Source organism: Leptopilina heterotoma, unplaced genomic scaffold, assembly GCF_015476425.1.
Source record: "Leptopilina heterotoma isolate Lh14 unplaced genomic scaffold, ASM1547642v1 Lhet_54, whole genome shotgun sequence".
NCBI classification, from domain to species: Eukaryota; Metazoa; Arthropoda; class Insecta; order Hymenoptera; family Figitidae; genus Leptopilina; species Leptopilina heterotoma.
In genome coordinates this window covers 6054466-6069506 of record NW_025111118.1, presented here as the reverse complement: position 1 = coordinate 6069506, position 15041 = coordinate 6054466, and the positions used below count along the sequence as shown (strand labels likewise).

At 23.2% G+C, this 15041-nt stretch overlaps 2 protein-coding genes across 2 annotated transcripts; one reads left to right on the top strand and one right to left on the bottom strand.

Annotated features, from left to right (window-relative positions):
- Positions 1-344: 344 nt before the first annotated feature.
- LOC122508360 (protein LZIC-like) lies at positions 345-3762 on the top strand. The gene is made up of 4 exons (XM_043621652.1): positions 345-462; positions 641-764; positions 845-980; positions 2746-3762. Exons 2-4 carry the CDS (start codon positions 664-666, stop codon positions 3067-3069), a joined length of 561 nt encoding a protein of 186 aa, XP_043477587.1. The 5' UTR covers positions 345-462; positions 641-663; the 3' UTR covers positions 3070-3762.
- Positions 3763-4773: 1011 nt separating this feature from the next.
- LOC122508357 (zinc finger MYND domain-containing protein 11) lies at positions 4774-15039 on the bottom strand. The gene is made up of 7 exons (XM_043621650.1): positions 14844-15039; positions 11139-11543; positions 10635-10965; positions 8131-8447; positions 7455-7940; positions 6900-7088; positions 4774-5020 (listed from the first exon to the last, which is right to left on the bottom strand). Exons 2-7 carry the CDS (start codon positions 11529-11531, stop codon positions 4898-4900), a joined length of 1839 nt encoding a protein of 612 aa, XP_043477585.1. The 5' UTR covers positions 11532-11543; positions 14844-15039; the 3' UTR covers positions 4774-4897.
- Positions 15040-15041: the final 2 nt, after the last annotated feature.

Here is a 15041-nt window from a genome sequence, read left to right as displayed (position 1 = left end):
ATTAAATCGAACTTTAAGTTTTTCTAAATATCTTTTATATATTTAAACGAAAGATTAGAATAATATTAAATTATTTTTTTCTACAAAAAACTATCACTTTATCAACAAATGCGTTTCCCATCGTGTGATCGCAGCGAAACCATGAAATATTAACATATTATTTATGCATGCAGAAAACTATGATATACGTACATTTTAGCGCAGTGCCTTGTTCGTTGCTTTATTAATGTTTATTAGTACTGAGAATTTATTCACAATAGTCTAAATAATAATACAATAAAAAAATAAATTCAGCAACACGCAAAAAGCATTCAATGATGAATTTCACTTTGCGATTGATGCGCCACTAGGCGGCGGAAATTTGAATTACACACTACCAACCGGTGCATTTCATGCGCATTCAATGTTATTTATTTAAAAACAACAATTAATTTAAATAATTCTAAAAGGAAACTGTAAACTGTAAGTCGAACTATAATCGTTTTTACCATTTTTAATTATTCCCAAAGTAATAATTCTTTCCCTACATTCCCTATAGTTGTAGAAAAATAAATTTTTACGATTTTTACATATAAACATAACCTAGTTTTTATCAATAAAAAAATATTTTCATTATTAAAATTCTGTTATATTTTACTAGACAAGAAATATTTTTTATTAAAAATGGCTTCATATGGAAAAGCTGAAACTGAAAGACTGAGAAAAAATTTAGAAGAGCAACTCGATCGACTTGTACAACAATTAGAAGATTTAGAAAATTGCAGGTAACTTTTCTCGTTAGTAACAAAAAAAAAATATTTACAATCATTAATATTACTAGGTTGAAAATTTTCTGGTATTTTAGGGATGAATTAGAAGATGCTGAATATGAGGAGACTAAAGAAGAAACAATGGAACAATTAAGGGAATTTAATGAAAGTTTACAAAGACTTATATCTGGAGACGTGACTCTTGTCGATGAACTTGGAGCCATGCAAATGGTAAATTTCAATTAATTAACAAATTAAGACTGTAAATTAAATGACAGGGCTCGAAATAGTTCGTGAATTGTTCGATATAATTTGGAAAAATTTAAAGAAATTAGGTACAAATGATTGCAGAAATTAAATTATTTTCAAAAGTAATAAAATTCTTCGCAGAAATTCAATTATGTTCAAAAAATTTTCTTAAATTCTTATCAAAATTTTAATTATCTTTAGGAATAATTAAATTCTTCTCCTAAATTCAATTATTTTCAGGAATTTTAATTAAATTCTTGGCAAAATTTCAATTATTTTCAAAAATTCAATGATTTTTAATATTTACAATTTGAAAAAAAGTTTCCAAATGAATTCAATAATTTAAAAAAATTTAATAAAATTCTATGCAAACCTTTAATTATTTTCAAAGAATAATAAAAATTTCACAATTAATCAATTATTTACAAATTTTTTTTATAAATTTCTTCGCAATCATTCACTTACTTTTCATAAATAATAAAATTTTAACATGTTTTCAATTATTTTCGTAAATAATAAAATTCTTTTTACGAATTCAATTATTTTCATAAATAATAAAACTCATTACAGAATTTCAATTATTTTTAATACAATTTTAATTGAATTTCTCGACAAATTTAATTATTCTTAAAATTTTGAATAAAATTCGTCGAAACAATTCAATTATTTAAAAATTTGTTCATAAAATTCTTTATGAGAATTCAATTTTGAAAAACATTCATTTATTCAATAATTTTTTCATTTTTGTATTTAAATAATTGAATTCTCGAAGAATTTACTTTCAATTTTGAAAAACATTCATTTATTCAATAATTTTTTCATTTTTGTATTTAAATAATTAAATTCTCGAAGAATTTACTTTCAATTGTATTAAAAATAATTGAAATCCAGTGAGGAATTTTATTATTTAGGAAAATAATTGAAGTCTTGCAACGAATTTTTATTACATTTTTTTTAAATAATTGAATTCTTTTGAGAATTTTTATTAAAATAGTAGGTTTTGAAAATATTTGAATTTCAGCGAAGAATTTCATTATTTGTGAAAAGTGATTGAATTCTTGCAAAAAATGTTTGAAAATAATTACATTTTTCGAGGAGAATTCATTTAAAATTGTATTAAACATAATTTAAATGATAGGAAAATTTTTTTTATTTATTTATGATAATAATTGAATTCTTACAATGAATTTTATTACATTTTTTAAAATAATTGAATGATGTGAAAAGTTATGTTAATTTCAAAATAATTGAACTTTGAAATTTTTTTTTTTTTAAAAAGTTTAATGGGATTTTTTTATATTATTTTAAGTTTTTATTTTCTAATATTTATTCAATTGAAGAATTTACGAATAATTGAAATTTCGTAAAATTGAATATTGTAAACAAATGGATTTGAAAATTGTCAAAGAACTTTTTTGAGAATTATTAAAAATAATCGATTTAAAGAAGAATTTTAGTTAAAAAAAACTTGAAAATAATAATTGAATTGATGATTTTATCACTCGGTTATGTTTTATATTCTTTATGAAAAATTTAATTTATAGTTTTAAGTAAAATGTTTTTTTATTTGACTCGAACTGGTTATATTTTTGTCAGTAATTGGTCCGTAATTTTTCATTTTTAATCCGTAAAGCCTGTATTTTAAAATACTTTCACTGGTTCGAGCCCTGAAATGAAAATTTAAAATTAAATGAAATTTAATGCATTTTAAATTAATAAATTAATTAATAATTAATTGTTCATATAGGCAACACAATTGGCAATTAGTTCAGCTTTCAAAACACCCGCAGTGATTCGAATGTTCGGTAAAAGAGAACCGGATCGTTTGAGAAATCGACTCTCCGAAATTGATAGAGAATTAAAAATTGGCAAATTAAGTAAAGACGCAAGTGAAAGAGAACGAGGTGAAGTATTAAGTGCTTTACGACAATTGGGAGAAAAATTAAATCAAGCTGAACTTCAATTACTTGAAAAATTAACACTAAATGGAGTGATAAGCACTAATTTTATTAAAATCAGCGACAGTTTAGACGAAAGTTCAAATTCAAATGAAAAAGAAATAAAAACTTAGATTCGATTTAAGTTCACAATTTTGCTCGTCTTTTGTCACTAAATGCTTTGTAAATAGTAAATTATTGTTTTTTTTTTAAATTATAATAATAAATTATAAATTAAAGTTAAATGATAAATCTGAAAAATAATGAAAAAAATGATTAAACTAAAATTGAAAGAATCGAAAGAAATTACAATTGGAACTAGACTTATTTATTTTTGTCCAATTTTTATAATTTTATTATATATAATTTCTAATTGTAATTATTTGATCCCGTTAGTTTTATTTTTATGACTAAAGCTTTAAATAATAAAGTTTATAAACTTATGATAGAATTAAAGCTTATTTCAATGAATTATTTATTTTATGAATTAAATTCATAATACAAGAGTCTATCTTTTTAATATGAAAATCTTAACGGGCAATTATGTTTATTCTCGAAGACAATTGTAAAATAGAATTAACTAAATATACGTCGATTTAATTACTATACATATATATAATATATAATAGGAACGATAAAAATGCTTTTTTTTTAAGGACTGAAAGTTTCGAGCTGTGCAAATGTCTATTTTCTGTTATGTTTCAATTTACTAGCGCATGAAGAATTTAATGTTATGCATCAATTTTTTTTTAAATCCGAATTATTATTTTTCTATTCATATACTTTCATTGAAAATCCAAATAAAAACTTTGTTTTCAAAGAAAAAACGGATATGTATTTAAAATTAATGAGAATTTTCTTTTTAAAGTTGACTCAAGATAGATAATATATATTAAAGTATTATTTGCAATTTTTAAGGCTTTTTTTTGTACAGAATGCTTGCACTATGTGCAATTTATCACAGCAATTTCTTTCTACTCATTGCTCAGAAATATAAAGAGCACAAACTTCAAGCAGTTTCTTCCTTAATTTAAATAAAATTACAAAAAAAACAAACACAAAAAATAAATGAAATGCATTAACAAGTTCACTGACTTGGCAAATGTTAAAAAAAACAAATCACATCGGACTTTTAATTATAAATATCACGAGTGATAAAAAAAAAAAATTATTATGAATTCTATTGCTAACAAAAACTAAACGTTAAATAAAAGATAAAAGAAAAAAATATAGACGTAATTGGAAATTATTTATAACTTCATTTAACAGAAGTTAAAATATATTGATAAGACATTTATGACTATAGAGAAAAATATATAATATTTAAAGACATAATTATAAATTATAAAGAAATTTTTTTAAAAGAATTTAACTTTTTTTTTTGTTTTAGAAAGAAAGCATTGAAAGCAAATAATTTTTTTATAAGAAAAACTTTTAAACTTTTCTTAGGCTTTTCAAAAATACACTTTGACCAACTAAATACTGTAACTGACAAATGATTTCTTTTCTCAACTTATTTGAATTTTCATAATATATATACGTAATAAATTTAATAAATTTAATAAATATCTAAAAAACATGTTTATCTTCATTTTTTTTTTTGTTAAATTTCCATTCGAAAAAGAGACTCATGACTCCAAATATACGTCAGACTATGTACATTTAAAAAATTTTTTTTTCAAAACTTTTTGAATAATATTAATTAATATCAATTATTAATTAATAAATGTTGTCTAAATATTCTCGTCATTTTTTTTTTTTTTTGTAAATCGACAAGTGTATTTTTTTTGGAGGAGGAAAACCTCGAGTCATTTTTTTTTGGTCAAGTGACTGATTTCTTTTTTTTCGTAATAAAACATTGCCTTTTTATTAAAAGAAAGGCTTGGAAAGCAATTCCGTCATGTCAAGAAGAAATATTTGTGCTTTCAGCGATCTGTTCGACAATGTTGTTGAATTCAATCGTTATCGTTTTCGTCGACATACTCTCTTATGCTCGCGCTGCCAATGAAGTTGCTGGCATTCTGTGCTACAGTAAGCAGTATTCCAACAGCAATGGTAAATTGCTTCGGTCTCGCAATTATAGCACTGTAAAAATTATTTAATTTTACATTTTACTTTCAAATTAAACCAGAATACGAGTCAATTCATTAATCAGGGTTTCCACAAAAAATTAATTTTCTTTTTCCCTGAGTTCCAGACAAAATTTTGACCTTTTCCCTGACCCAAAAGAATATTCTGATTCTTAAATTTAAACCTTTTGAAATTCAATAACTTTAAAGAATATTATTATAAATCAGGTAGATAGCGATCACTCCGAGTCTTCGACTCGGAGTGATCGCTATCTTCCTATTTTATAATAATTTAAATTTCTATAAAAATTTAATTAATAACAAAAAATTAATAAAATCCTTCGCAAGAATTCAATTATTTTTATAATTAATAAAATTTTTCACATCAATTCAATTATTTAGAAAAATGTAATAAAATTCATTGTAAGAATTCAATTACTATCATAAATAATAAAATTTTTCCTAGGATTTAAATTATTTTTAATACAATTTTAAATTAATTCCTCGAAAACTGTAATTATTTTCAAACATTTTTTGCAAGAATTCAATTACATTTCACAAATAATGAAATTCTTCGCTGAAATTCAAATATTTACAAAATCTACTATTTTAATAAAATTTCACAAAAAAATTCAATTATTTCCATAAATAATAAAATTCTTCACAGGATTTCAATTATTTAAACAAAATGTAATAAAATTCATTGCAAGAATTTAATTATTTTCATAGATAATAAAATTCTTCTCAGGATTTCAATTATTTTTAATAAAATTTTAAGTAAATTCTTCGAAAAATGTAATTAATTTAAAAAATTTTATTAAAATTCTTCGAAAGAAATAAACATTATCAATTATTTAAAAATTTTTTATCTGAAATTTATTTTTAAAACAATTTTTATTAGAAAATTTTATGAGAATTCAATTATTTAAATACAAAAATGAAAAAATTATTGAATAAATGAATTTTTTCAAAATTAAATTCTCATAAAGAATTTTATCAACAAATTTTTAAATAATTGAATTTTTTCGACGAATTTTAATAAAAAAATTTAAGAAGAATTACACATTTCGAGAAATTCGGTTAAAATTGTATTAAAAATAATTGAAATTCTATGATCAGTTTTATTATTCATGAAAATAATTGTATTATTGCGAAAAAATTTGTAAATAGTAGAATTTCTGTGAAATGTTTATTATTTATAAAAATAATTGAATTTTAGAGAAGAATTTTATTATTTTTAAAGATATAATTGAAATTTTGACTAGAATTTTTTTTTAATTTTTGAACAAATTTGAATTTTTTACACATTTGTAACTTCTCTAAAATACAATTTTTTTAGTGTTTTTTTACTGAAATTCTTTTATAAATCCATGATTTTTAATAATTAATTAAATATACATATATTCAAAAATAAAATAAAACTATAATTATAAATCCTGCAAATTTAATTTTTTCCAGTACTTTAATAAAAATCCCTGACTTTTCCCTGATTTCCCTGACCTGTGGGAACCCTGTTAATCTCGTTTTAAAAGTCAATTTTTAACAAATTCGAATTGCAGAAATTATTTTACACTATAAAAACGAATTTTTGTTTAAAAATATTTTTTTTATTTATTTTATTTTATCATTTTTTAATGAACTGACTCATATGAAAATAGTCGAAATCAAAATTAAAAGAAACTGGACCCTCGATCTTTGGGGCTAAATTGATGAATTTTCCCAATGACTGAGAGACAATTTTTCCAGTTTGAAAAACCATTTGCTTTTTCATGAATAAAATAATAATATTTTTTTTACGAATTCTTAATAAAATTGTAATTAAAATAAAATGAGTAATAGTTATAAATTTATAATAATATTGAATTATACTAATAAAAATAAAATAAAAAACTTACCCATTGTTTTTTCTTAATTTCGGAAACAAGTTGTTGGTGTCTTTCCTTTAATTGTCGCACTTGCTTCGCATGTTCTGCCTGAAGATTCTCAATTTCTCTGCATTTCTCTTTTTCCATTTCCTGACGAAGTTCCTGTCTCATTTTATCAATCAGTCCATGTTGATCAGAAGTTCTCCGTTCTCTCTTCACCTGAAAATTTCTCTCTCGTTCAGTATTTCCTTTTTTCATTTCAATTAAATAAACAAAAAATTATACAGTAGTTTTTTTTAACTTTGTTTCAATTAATTAAACAAAAAACCGTACAGTATTTCCTATTATAACGTTATTTTAATTAATTAAACAAAATATCGTACAGTACTTTCTATTCTAACATTATTTCAAATAATTAAACAAAAAATTGTTCAGTACTTTCATTTTTAACATTATTTCAATTAATTAAATACAAAATTGTACAACACTTTCCTTTTGCAAAATTATTTGAATTAGTTAAAGAAATAATTAAACAGAAGGGGAAATATAAAAGAAAAAAACAAAAATAAAATTAGTAAAAATTACCTTTCCAGGAAAAACATCAGATTGAACTTGTTCCGTTTGTATTAGAACACATTTTGTCCTTGGTTCCTGAGAACTGGACGTAACCATATCCTCTTGTGAACCCTCTTTTTTCATACCCTGTGGAAAAGTTGTGGAAATTTCACCAGCATTCTCATGAACAACTGGTAAATGCAATTCTGGTGTTTTTTTCTTTATCACTTTTGATGATAAATTATCCTTTTCATCTTTATCCTCCTTTTCTGATTGATCTGAACTACCTTCTGAACTTATTCTCTCAACTTTAACTCTCAAGTCTTTTAAAAGTTGTTTCTTCAATGGAAAGTTTGGTACTTCTTTGGTATTTGATTTCTCCAATTTACGAATTTTTTTCTCTTTCAAATTCATTGAATTTGTATCAGAATTCTTTCTTTTGCCAAGTTTTTGAAGTAAGGCTTGATGGTGTTTTAGTTCATCGTATGCTTTATTCCATGCATTCGATTTTTTAATCTGAAAAAGAAAGTCAACATTTTTATTTAAATGAAAGAAGAAATATTTCTTCAAATAATAATAATAATAATTTCATGGTAAAATAATTTTTTTTGTAAAGAAAACCGAAGAATTGATTTTTGAAAAGAATATTTTTCTTTTTTTGTTATTTGATAGAATAACAAGGATAAAAATATTTAGTGATAATTACCTGAAGACTTTTTAGATTAACATTAATTTGGCGTATGAATTCCTCGCTGATGTTTGCCCTTAAATGTTGCCCACCGAAAAATCTCACATCGTAAACATTACCTTTCAAGATTTGCATGACTTTTGCCGGCCAATATGGATAGCCCTTTTGTTTTGCGTAAACTAATTTATGAGGGGGATTGCAGGGTTTGCAGAACCACATTTTCTCGCCTTTTTCATTTGAAAGTCGATAACAATCAGAACAACGACGTATTTCTTGAAGATCGTAGCAACAATCTTCATACATTCTCAAACCCATTTCTCCAACTATACTCTGCTCTGGAATTTCGAAAAAATTTCTTTCATTTTAAATATTGAAATTAAAACACAAAATTCAACTAATTGAATAGAATAGCATTTAATTAGTAATTTCAAAGTGTCTACTATTTTCGTTCAGCAAAATTCCCGGCTTTGTCCTAATTTTTCCCATCAAATTTAAATTTATTTGATTTCAAACATAAATAAATCTACAAATGTCTTCAAAAATTTGTATTAGAGTTTTTATGAATAATTAAATTCTTTTGACGAGTTTCTTTAAATTTTTTGAAAATAATGTTTTTTTAATAAAAATTCTCAAAAGAATTCAATTATTTAAAAAAAAAATGTAATAAAAATTCGTTGCAAGACTTCAATTATTTTCCTAAATAATAAAATTCCTCACTGGATTTCAACTATTTTATATTAGTTTTATTATTCATGAAAATAATTGAATCTCCATAAAAATTTTATTATTTATGGAAATAAATATTTTTAAATAAATTCTTCGCAAAAATTCAATTATTTTTATAAGTAGGTAATACAATTTTTCACATCAATTCAATTGTTTAGAAAAATGTAATAAAATTCGTTGTAAGAATTTAATTATTATCATAAATAATAAAATTTTTCCTAGGATTTAAATTATTTTTATATTTTAAATGAATTCCTCAAAAAATGTAATTATTTTCAAACATTTTTGCAAGAATTCAATAACATTTCACAAATAATGAAATTCTTCAGTGAAATTCAAATATTTACAAAATCTACTATTTTAATAAAATTTCTCGAAAGAATTCAATTATTTTTAGAAATAATAAAATTCTTTACAGGATTTCAATTATTTAAAAGAAATGTAGTAAATATCGTTGCAAGAATTCAATTGTTTTCCTAAATAATAGAATTCTTCACATGATTTCAATTATTTTTAAAAAATGTAATAAAAGTTCGTTACAAGATTTCAATTATTTTTAATAAAATTTTAAGTAAATTCTTCGAAAAATGTAATTAATTTAAAAAATTTTATTAAAATTCTTCGAAAGAAATAAATAAACAATTATCAATTATTTAAAATTATTTATCTGAAATTCATTTTTTAATACAAAAATTAAAAAATTATTGAATAAATGAATTCTTTTCAAAATTAAATTCTCATAAAGAATTTTATCAACAAATATTTAAATAATTGAATTTTTTCGACGAATTTTAATAAAATTTTCAAGAAGAATTACATTTTTTGAGAAATTCGGTTAAAATTGTATTAAAAACAATTGAAATTCTATGACGAATTTTATTATTCATGAAAATAATTGAATCTTTGTAAAAAATTTTATTATTTATGAAAATAATTGAATTATTGCGAAAAAATTTATAAAAAAAATTGTAAATAGTTGAATTTCTGTGAAATGTTTATTATTTATAAAAAATAATTGCAATTTTGACTAAAATTTTTTTTAATTTTTGAACAAAATTGAATTTTTGCAAATATTTGTAACTTCTGTAAAATACAATTTCTTTAGTGTTTTTAACTAAAATAATGATACTTTTTTATTTCTTATTTATAAAAGTAATTGAATCCTTTCAAAAATTAATTAATTCTTACGAAGAATTTTACTAAAATTTTTGATAATAATAAGCAGTAATAATTAATTATGTACTTAATAAGTAATAAAAATTTAATTTGCGGCAGAAACGAATATCATTTATTTGAATATTTAGAAATTTAAAATTATAAAAATTTAAGATAAGTTCAATAATTCAATTTAATTCAATTATTAATTATGGTGATTACCTTTACTTTGATTATTATCGAAAAATTTAAATAAAATTTTTTTAAAAGAAATTATTTTTAATAGAATGTAAAGAATTTTTAATTATTTCAAAATTTTTAAAATTATTTGTTTATAAAAATTCAATTATCTTGAAACAATAGAAATGAAAAATTTCAAAAATCTTATTTTTCAGAATTCTCAAAAAAACTTTACGAAAATTTAATTTTGCAAAAAAATGTTAAGTATGTATCTTTTTTTAAATTAAAACAAATTAAAAGTAATAAAACTTTTTTTAATTTGGTGAAAAAATCCCCGGTTTGACATAAAATTTCTGGCTTATTCCCGGTCAAACTAAATTCCCGGCTATTTACCGGTTTTCTTGAATTTTCCGGTTAGTAGACACCCTGATTTTCCTTTTTAATTTAAATATTAAAATTACCTCCATGATAAATGACAATATTATGAAGAATATTGTGAGCCTCGGCTTGAAATTCAGCGAGATTTTTATACTCTTTTCGACGTGTCTTCGCATCCATCATTGCAAGGTCCATGTGATTTTTAATTAAAATACCCGGCCTCCATGAATCCTCACCCTCGCTGATCCAAGTTGGACCCGCTAAACCACCAGGAGGTACAACAGGTGAAGTGTTATCTTCAACAATCTGTCGATTTGTGATTTCCGCTGGTAATTTTGCTTTCAAATGTCCACACATGTAGCCTAAAATTTTGTTTAATTCCTCTCTATCAGCAAACGTGTCGCTATTTATTTTCTGAAAAGTAGAAAAAAATGTCATTAATAAAAAAATTTGGCAATGTAAAATAATAAATTTTCTATCATCAATTTTGAATTATAATTAATTAATTATAATTCGTAAAATAATGATTGACAATAAATTTTCTAACTAATAATAATAATAATAATGATAAAAAAAATGAAACGAACTTCACAAAAGGAACAGATTTTTTTCCCCGTATCCTCTGGTTTGTGACATTCTAAATGAAAAACACGATGACATTGCTGACAGCAATCGACTTTTCCAGCTTTATGACATTCGCAACAGTACCAATCGTATGTATCGTTATCAATCGTTTCTGTTGGTAATGATAAAATTGCTTGTTCAGTGCCACATTTTCCAGGCAGTGTTTTTAATAAAAGTCCATCCAATAATGCACTGCTCAATTCATCCTGAGCTGATTGTTCCGAAATTGTATAAACACGTGCCAAATGACGTGCAATTCGATCGTACGTTGGTAAATTTCTTTGGTTCAATGTAATTTTTATTGTGTCCCATATCCGTATTGCTTTCGATGGATCTATTCGACGTCTTATGGACATGACGAATATTCACTGCAAAACAAATAAATAAACTCATTAATTACTCAAATTACACAATAAAATTTCCACAATAAAAAAATGAAATAAAAAAAATAAAACAAAAAAAAATAAAACAAAAAAATAAATAAAACAAAAAAAATAAATAAAATAATAATTTAATAATTAAAAAAAAAAATAAAACTGTAGAAATAAAAAACAAAATTACACAAATGTGATATTTAACTTATTAGTTAAAATTTGCAAAAAAATAATCGAATTGAACTTTTGTAATAAAAATGCAAAAAAGTAACTAACGACTCTAAAGTATAGCTAAATTAGAAATAAAAATAAAAATGATAATTGCACCCTAGCCCCTATTTTAATTTATTTACAGTTACACATTTCCAATAGGTTGCTTCTTATCAGAAACAAAGCCCCCATAAAGAATTCTGCACAGCCAACTTGTAAAACTTTTAAACTAAAAACAGTTGCTGGTCTTTTAATTTCGAACAAACATCAAAACGAACGGTATTCACAATTGATGTTTGAAAAAAATAATTAAAAACAATTTTCTTTAGAAAAAAAAGAGACTAAAACGACCATTAAAAAAATAATTTGAAACCAACATTTGCAATCTAATCTGAAAAATATAAAAACTAATAATTTTGAAAAATGTGAAAAATAATTTGACAAAATGTAAAAAATTTGACAAATTTAAAAAAGTAATTTAAAAAATGTAAAAATTTGACAAATTTAAAAAATAATTTAACAAAATGTAAAAAATTTGACAAATTTCAAAAAAAAAATTTAAGAAATGTAAAAAATTTGACAAATTTAAAAAATAATTTGAGAAATGTAAAAAAATAATGTGAAAGATATAAAAAATATTTGGAAAAATATGGAAAACAGTAGATTTGAAAAAATATTTCAAAAATAAGTGAAAAACTATTTTAAAAAGAAGTGAAAAACTATTTTAAAAATAAGTGAAAAATATCTAAAAATTAAACATAAAAAATATTAAATCGAAAAAACAATTAAAATAAATAATAAAGTAATTCGAAAACTATAGAAAAAAAAATCTGAAAAAGCGGAATAATTTTAATTAGAAAAATTAAATTTAGAACAATTTTTTTGGCAAAAAGTGATTAAAAAAGTGAAAAATTTAAAAAATGTATTCGACAACATTGGGAATTGCGGCCTACGCCCTGTTGGGTTCGAGTTTAACAACATTTTTCTATTTATTCCGTGAAAATATAAAAAAATGCCTGTCATCACCTCATCATTTATTTACAATATCCGACGCACTTAGTTCAATATTTGCGGGATTAATTTTTCTCTTCAATCAATTAAATATGAACACAACTGTTAAGCAAGAAAGTGCCAGTGTTATTAATAACAATACAACAAACTTCAATCCTGAAATTCTTCACATTTTCAAATACTCGAGAGAAGAGGAAAAAACTGACGAAATGGAAAATCCAACGAATTGTGAATTAAACATTATAATGCACTATGGAATGTTTTTTATACCATTCACCAATGCTTTTTTATCACTACTGGGATATTCTCTACACTACATCATGAATATTACCCATCTCGATGGATCTTGCACCGAATCAATTAAAATAATGAAGCAAATCATCAACGAGAAGAAAACAATTCATCAAGACTCAATGGAAAATGAACCAACTGCCGGATCCTCGACTAAAAATTCCGATCTTGAGGAAATAGTTTCAAATGATTTAACACTCAACAACTTGAGAGAAATTAATTTCGATCAATCATCAAAATATAAAATGACAATAATTAATATTCTTATTCAATGGCTCTTGCCACTTTTGATTACAATTATTCTTCATTTTGGAGAATATCCAAAAATGTCAATCGATGAACGAATGGCAACAGAAGACGATTGTATTTTCACCAGCAATTTTCCCTTCGATCATTGCTCTTCACAAGGAAATTTATCTTTTTATTCTGAAATTACTAACATCGAGGAAAATGACTCAATTTTAGAATCGAATATTCACTCTCAGGAAATTGACGCAGTTGTTTCAAATATTTACAAATTGGTCAATGACACTTTAACTGAAAATACGGAAAATTCTACAAGTGTCAATTTTTGGAATGTCACACTTGGGGAAAATAATTTTTCACTCCCAAATATTGAATTTGTCGACGATTGGAAACTATTTGATGACTTAGAGAAAAATCACACTAATTTCCAGCCAGTGGAAACTATCGAATCTGAAACAAATGTAAACAATGAGAATAGTGTTGAAAAAAAAAATTCTGATTTTAATAACATATCGAAAAATGACATCTACGAAGATATAATTAAAAAAATTAAAAATGGAATACAAAAGGTTCGAATCAAGGATAAACGTATAAATAGAAACATCGTTTTACCAAATGACTTTCAATGTTTGAAAAATCAATGTTTAGTGTCAACGAATTTTTTAAAAATTCATCTTTTTATTTTACTGTTCATTGTTTATTTCATTCCAATTTTAGTGTCAACAATAATAAATGTTTGTGTGAGTTATAAATTTCGGCAAATTAAGGAAAAAATAGAAACAAATTGTCAATCTTTGAAAATTTTGACTTTCGACAAAAATGAAGTGAAAAAAAATATTGGTTGGTTTCCAGAAAGTGGAGAAAAAACTTCTCCCAATTTAGAACGTAATTCACCTGTAAAAATTCAAATTATCGAAGATGACTTACTAAAGAGTATTTTAAAAAAATTAGTAACAGAACAAAAATTTAGCAAAATTCTAAAAATCAATTTATTCCTAGCAATTATTTTGTGGACTCCACTATTCATGGAGATTTTATTCAATGTTTTTCTATGCATGAAGATTCCAAATTGGCTAATGGACAGTTCATTTTTAAGTGCAATTTCATTTGCAATTGCAAGAAATTATCTAAATATTAATATAATGAAAACATTAAAAGCCGACGAACGAGCAAAAAAAGAGAATTCCATTCATCCAAGTTCATAAACTCCTGTTTTAAAATATAAAAAAAAATTACCACTTTATCAAATTTCTAATTTCAATAACAAAATCTTATTTTCCAGTGTCTGAAAATAGAAAACTTAAATGAACTTTTAAGGACTGAAAAAATGGGACTTTCAAGTGAAAGTCGTTACGTGTCATTTGTGTCAAAATATAATGTCAAGATTAATATAATAATTAAAATAATTTGTTAGAAATTCAATTTTAAAACAATTAATGATAATTTATTGTTTTAATATGTTAATTTATTTTGGAATTGGATTATTAAAGATTTTTGTAAGATGAGATTGTATAAGGAATTGTAAAACAAACTTACCAAGATTAAAAAACAGTTTGGAAGCAAAAATTTCTTTACAGAAACCTGAAATGGATTGTTAAAATTTCATTGCATCTTTGGAAGAGTAAAATTTTATGTAAATAATTAAAGAAAATTATTATCAGAGTCAATCAAATTGCTGACATCAATTTGTCAAAGATGTGCACGTCACGTCTATCAAAGACATAATTTTTTTTT

Bases quoted from the DNA above. Each gene is read 5' to 3' on its own strand.
- LOC122508357 (XM_043621650.1), bottom strand. From the start codon at position 11,531: ATGTCCATAAGACGTCGAATAGATCCATCGAAAGCAATACGGATATGG. The intron at 7,089-7,454 runs GTAATTTTTACT...AGAAATTTTCAG, and splicing joins CTGATGTTTTTCCTGGAAAG to GTGAAGAGAGAACGGAGAAC. The intron at 5,021-6,899 runs GTAAGTTTTTTA...TAATTTTTACAG, and splicing joins AAATTAAGAAAAAACAATGG to TGCTATAATTGCGAGACCGA.
- LOC122508360 (XM_043621652.1), top strand. From the start codon at position 664: ATGGCTTCATATGGAAAAGCTGAAACTGAAAGACTGAGAAAAAATTTA. The intron at 765-844 runs GTAACTTTTCTC...CTGGTATTTTAG, and splicing joins GAAGATTTAGAAAATTGCAG to GGATGAATTAGAAGATGCTG. The intron at 981-2,745 runs GTAAATTTCAAT...TTGTTCATATAG, and splicing joins AACTTGGAGCCATGCAAATG to GCAACACAATTGGCAATTAG.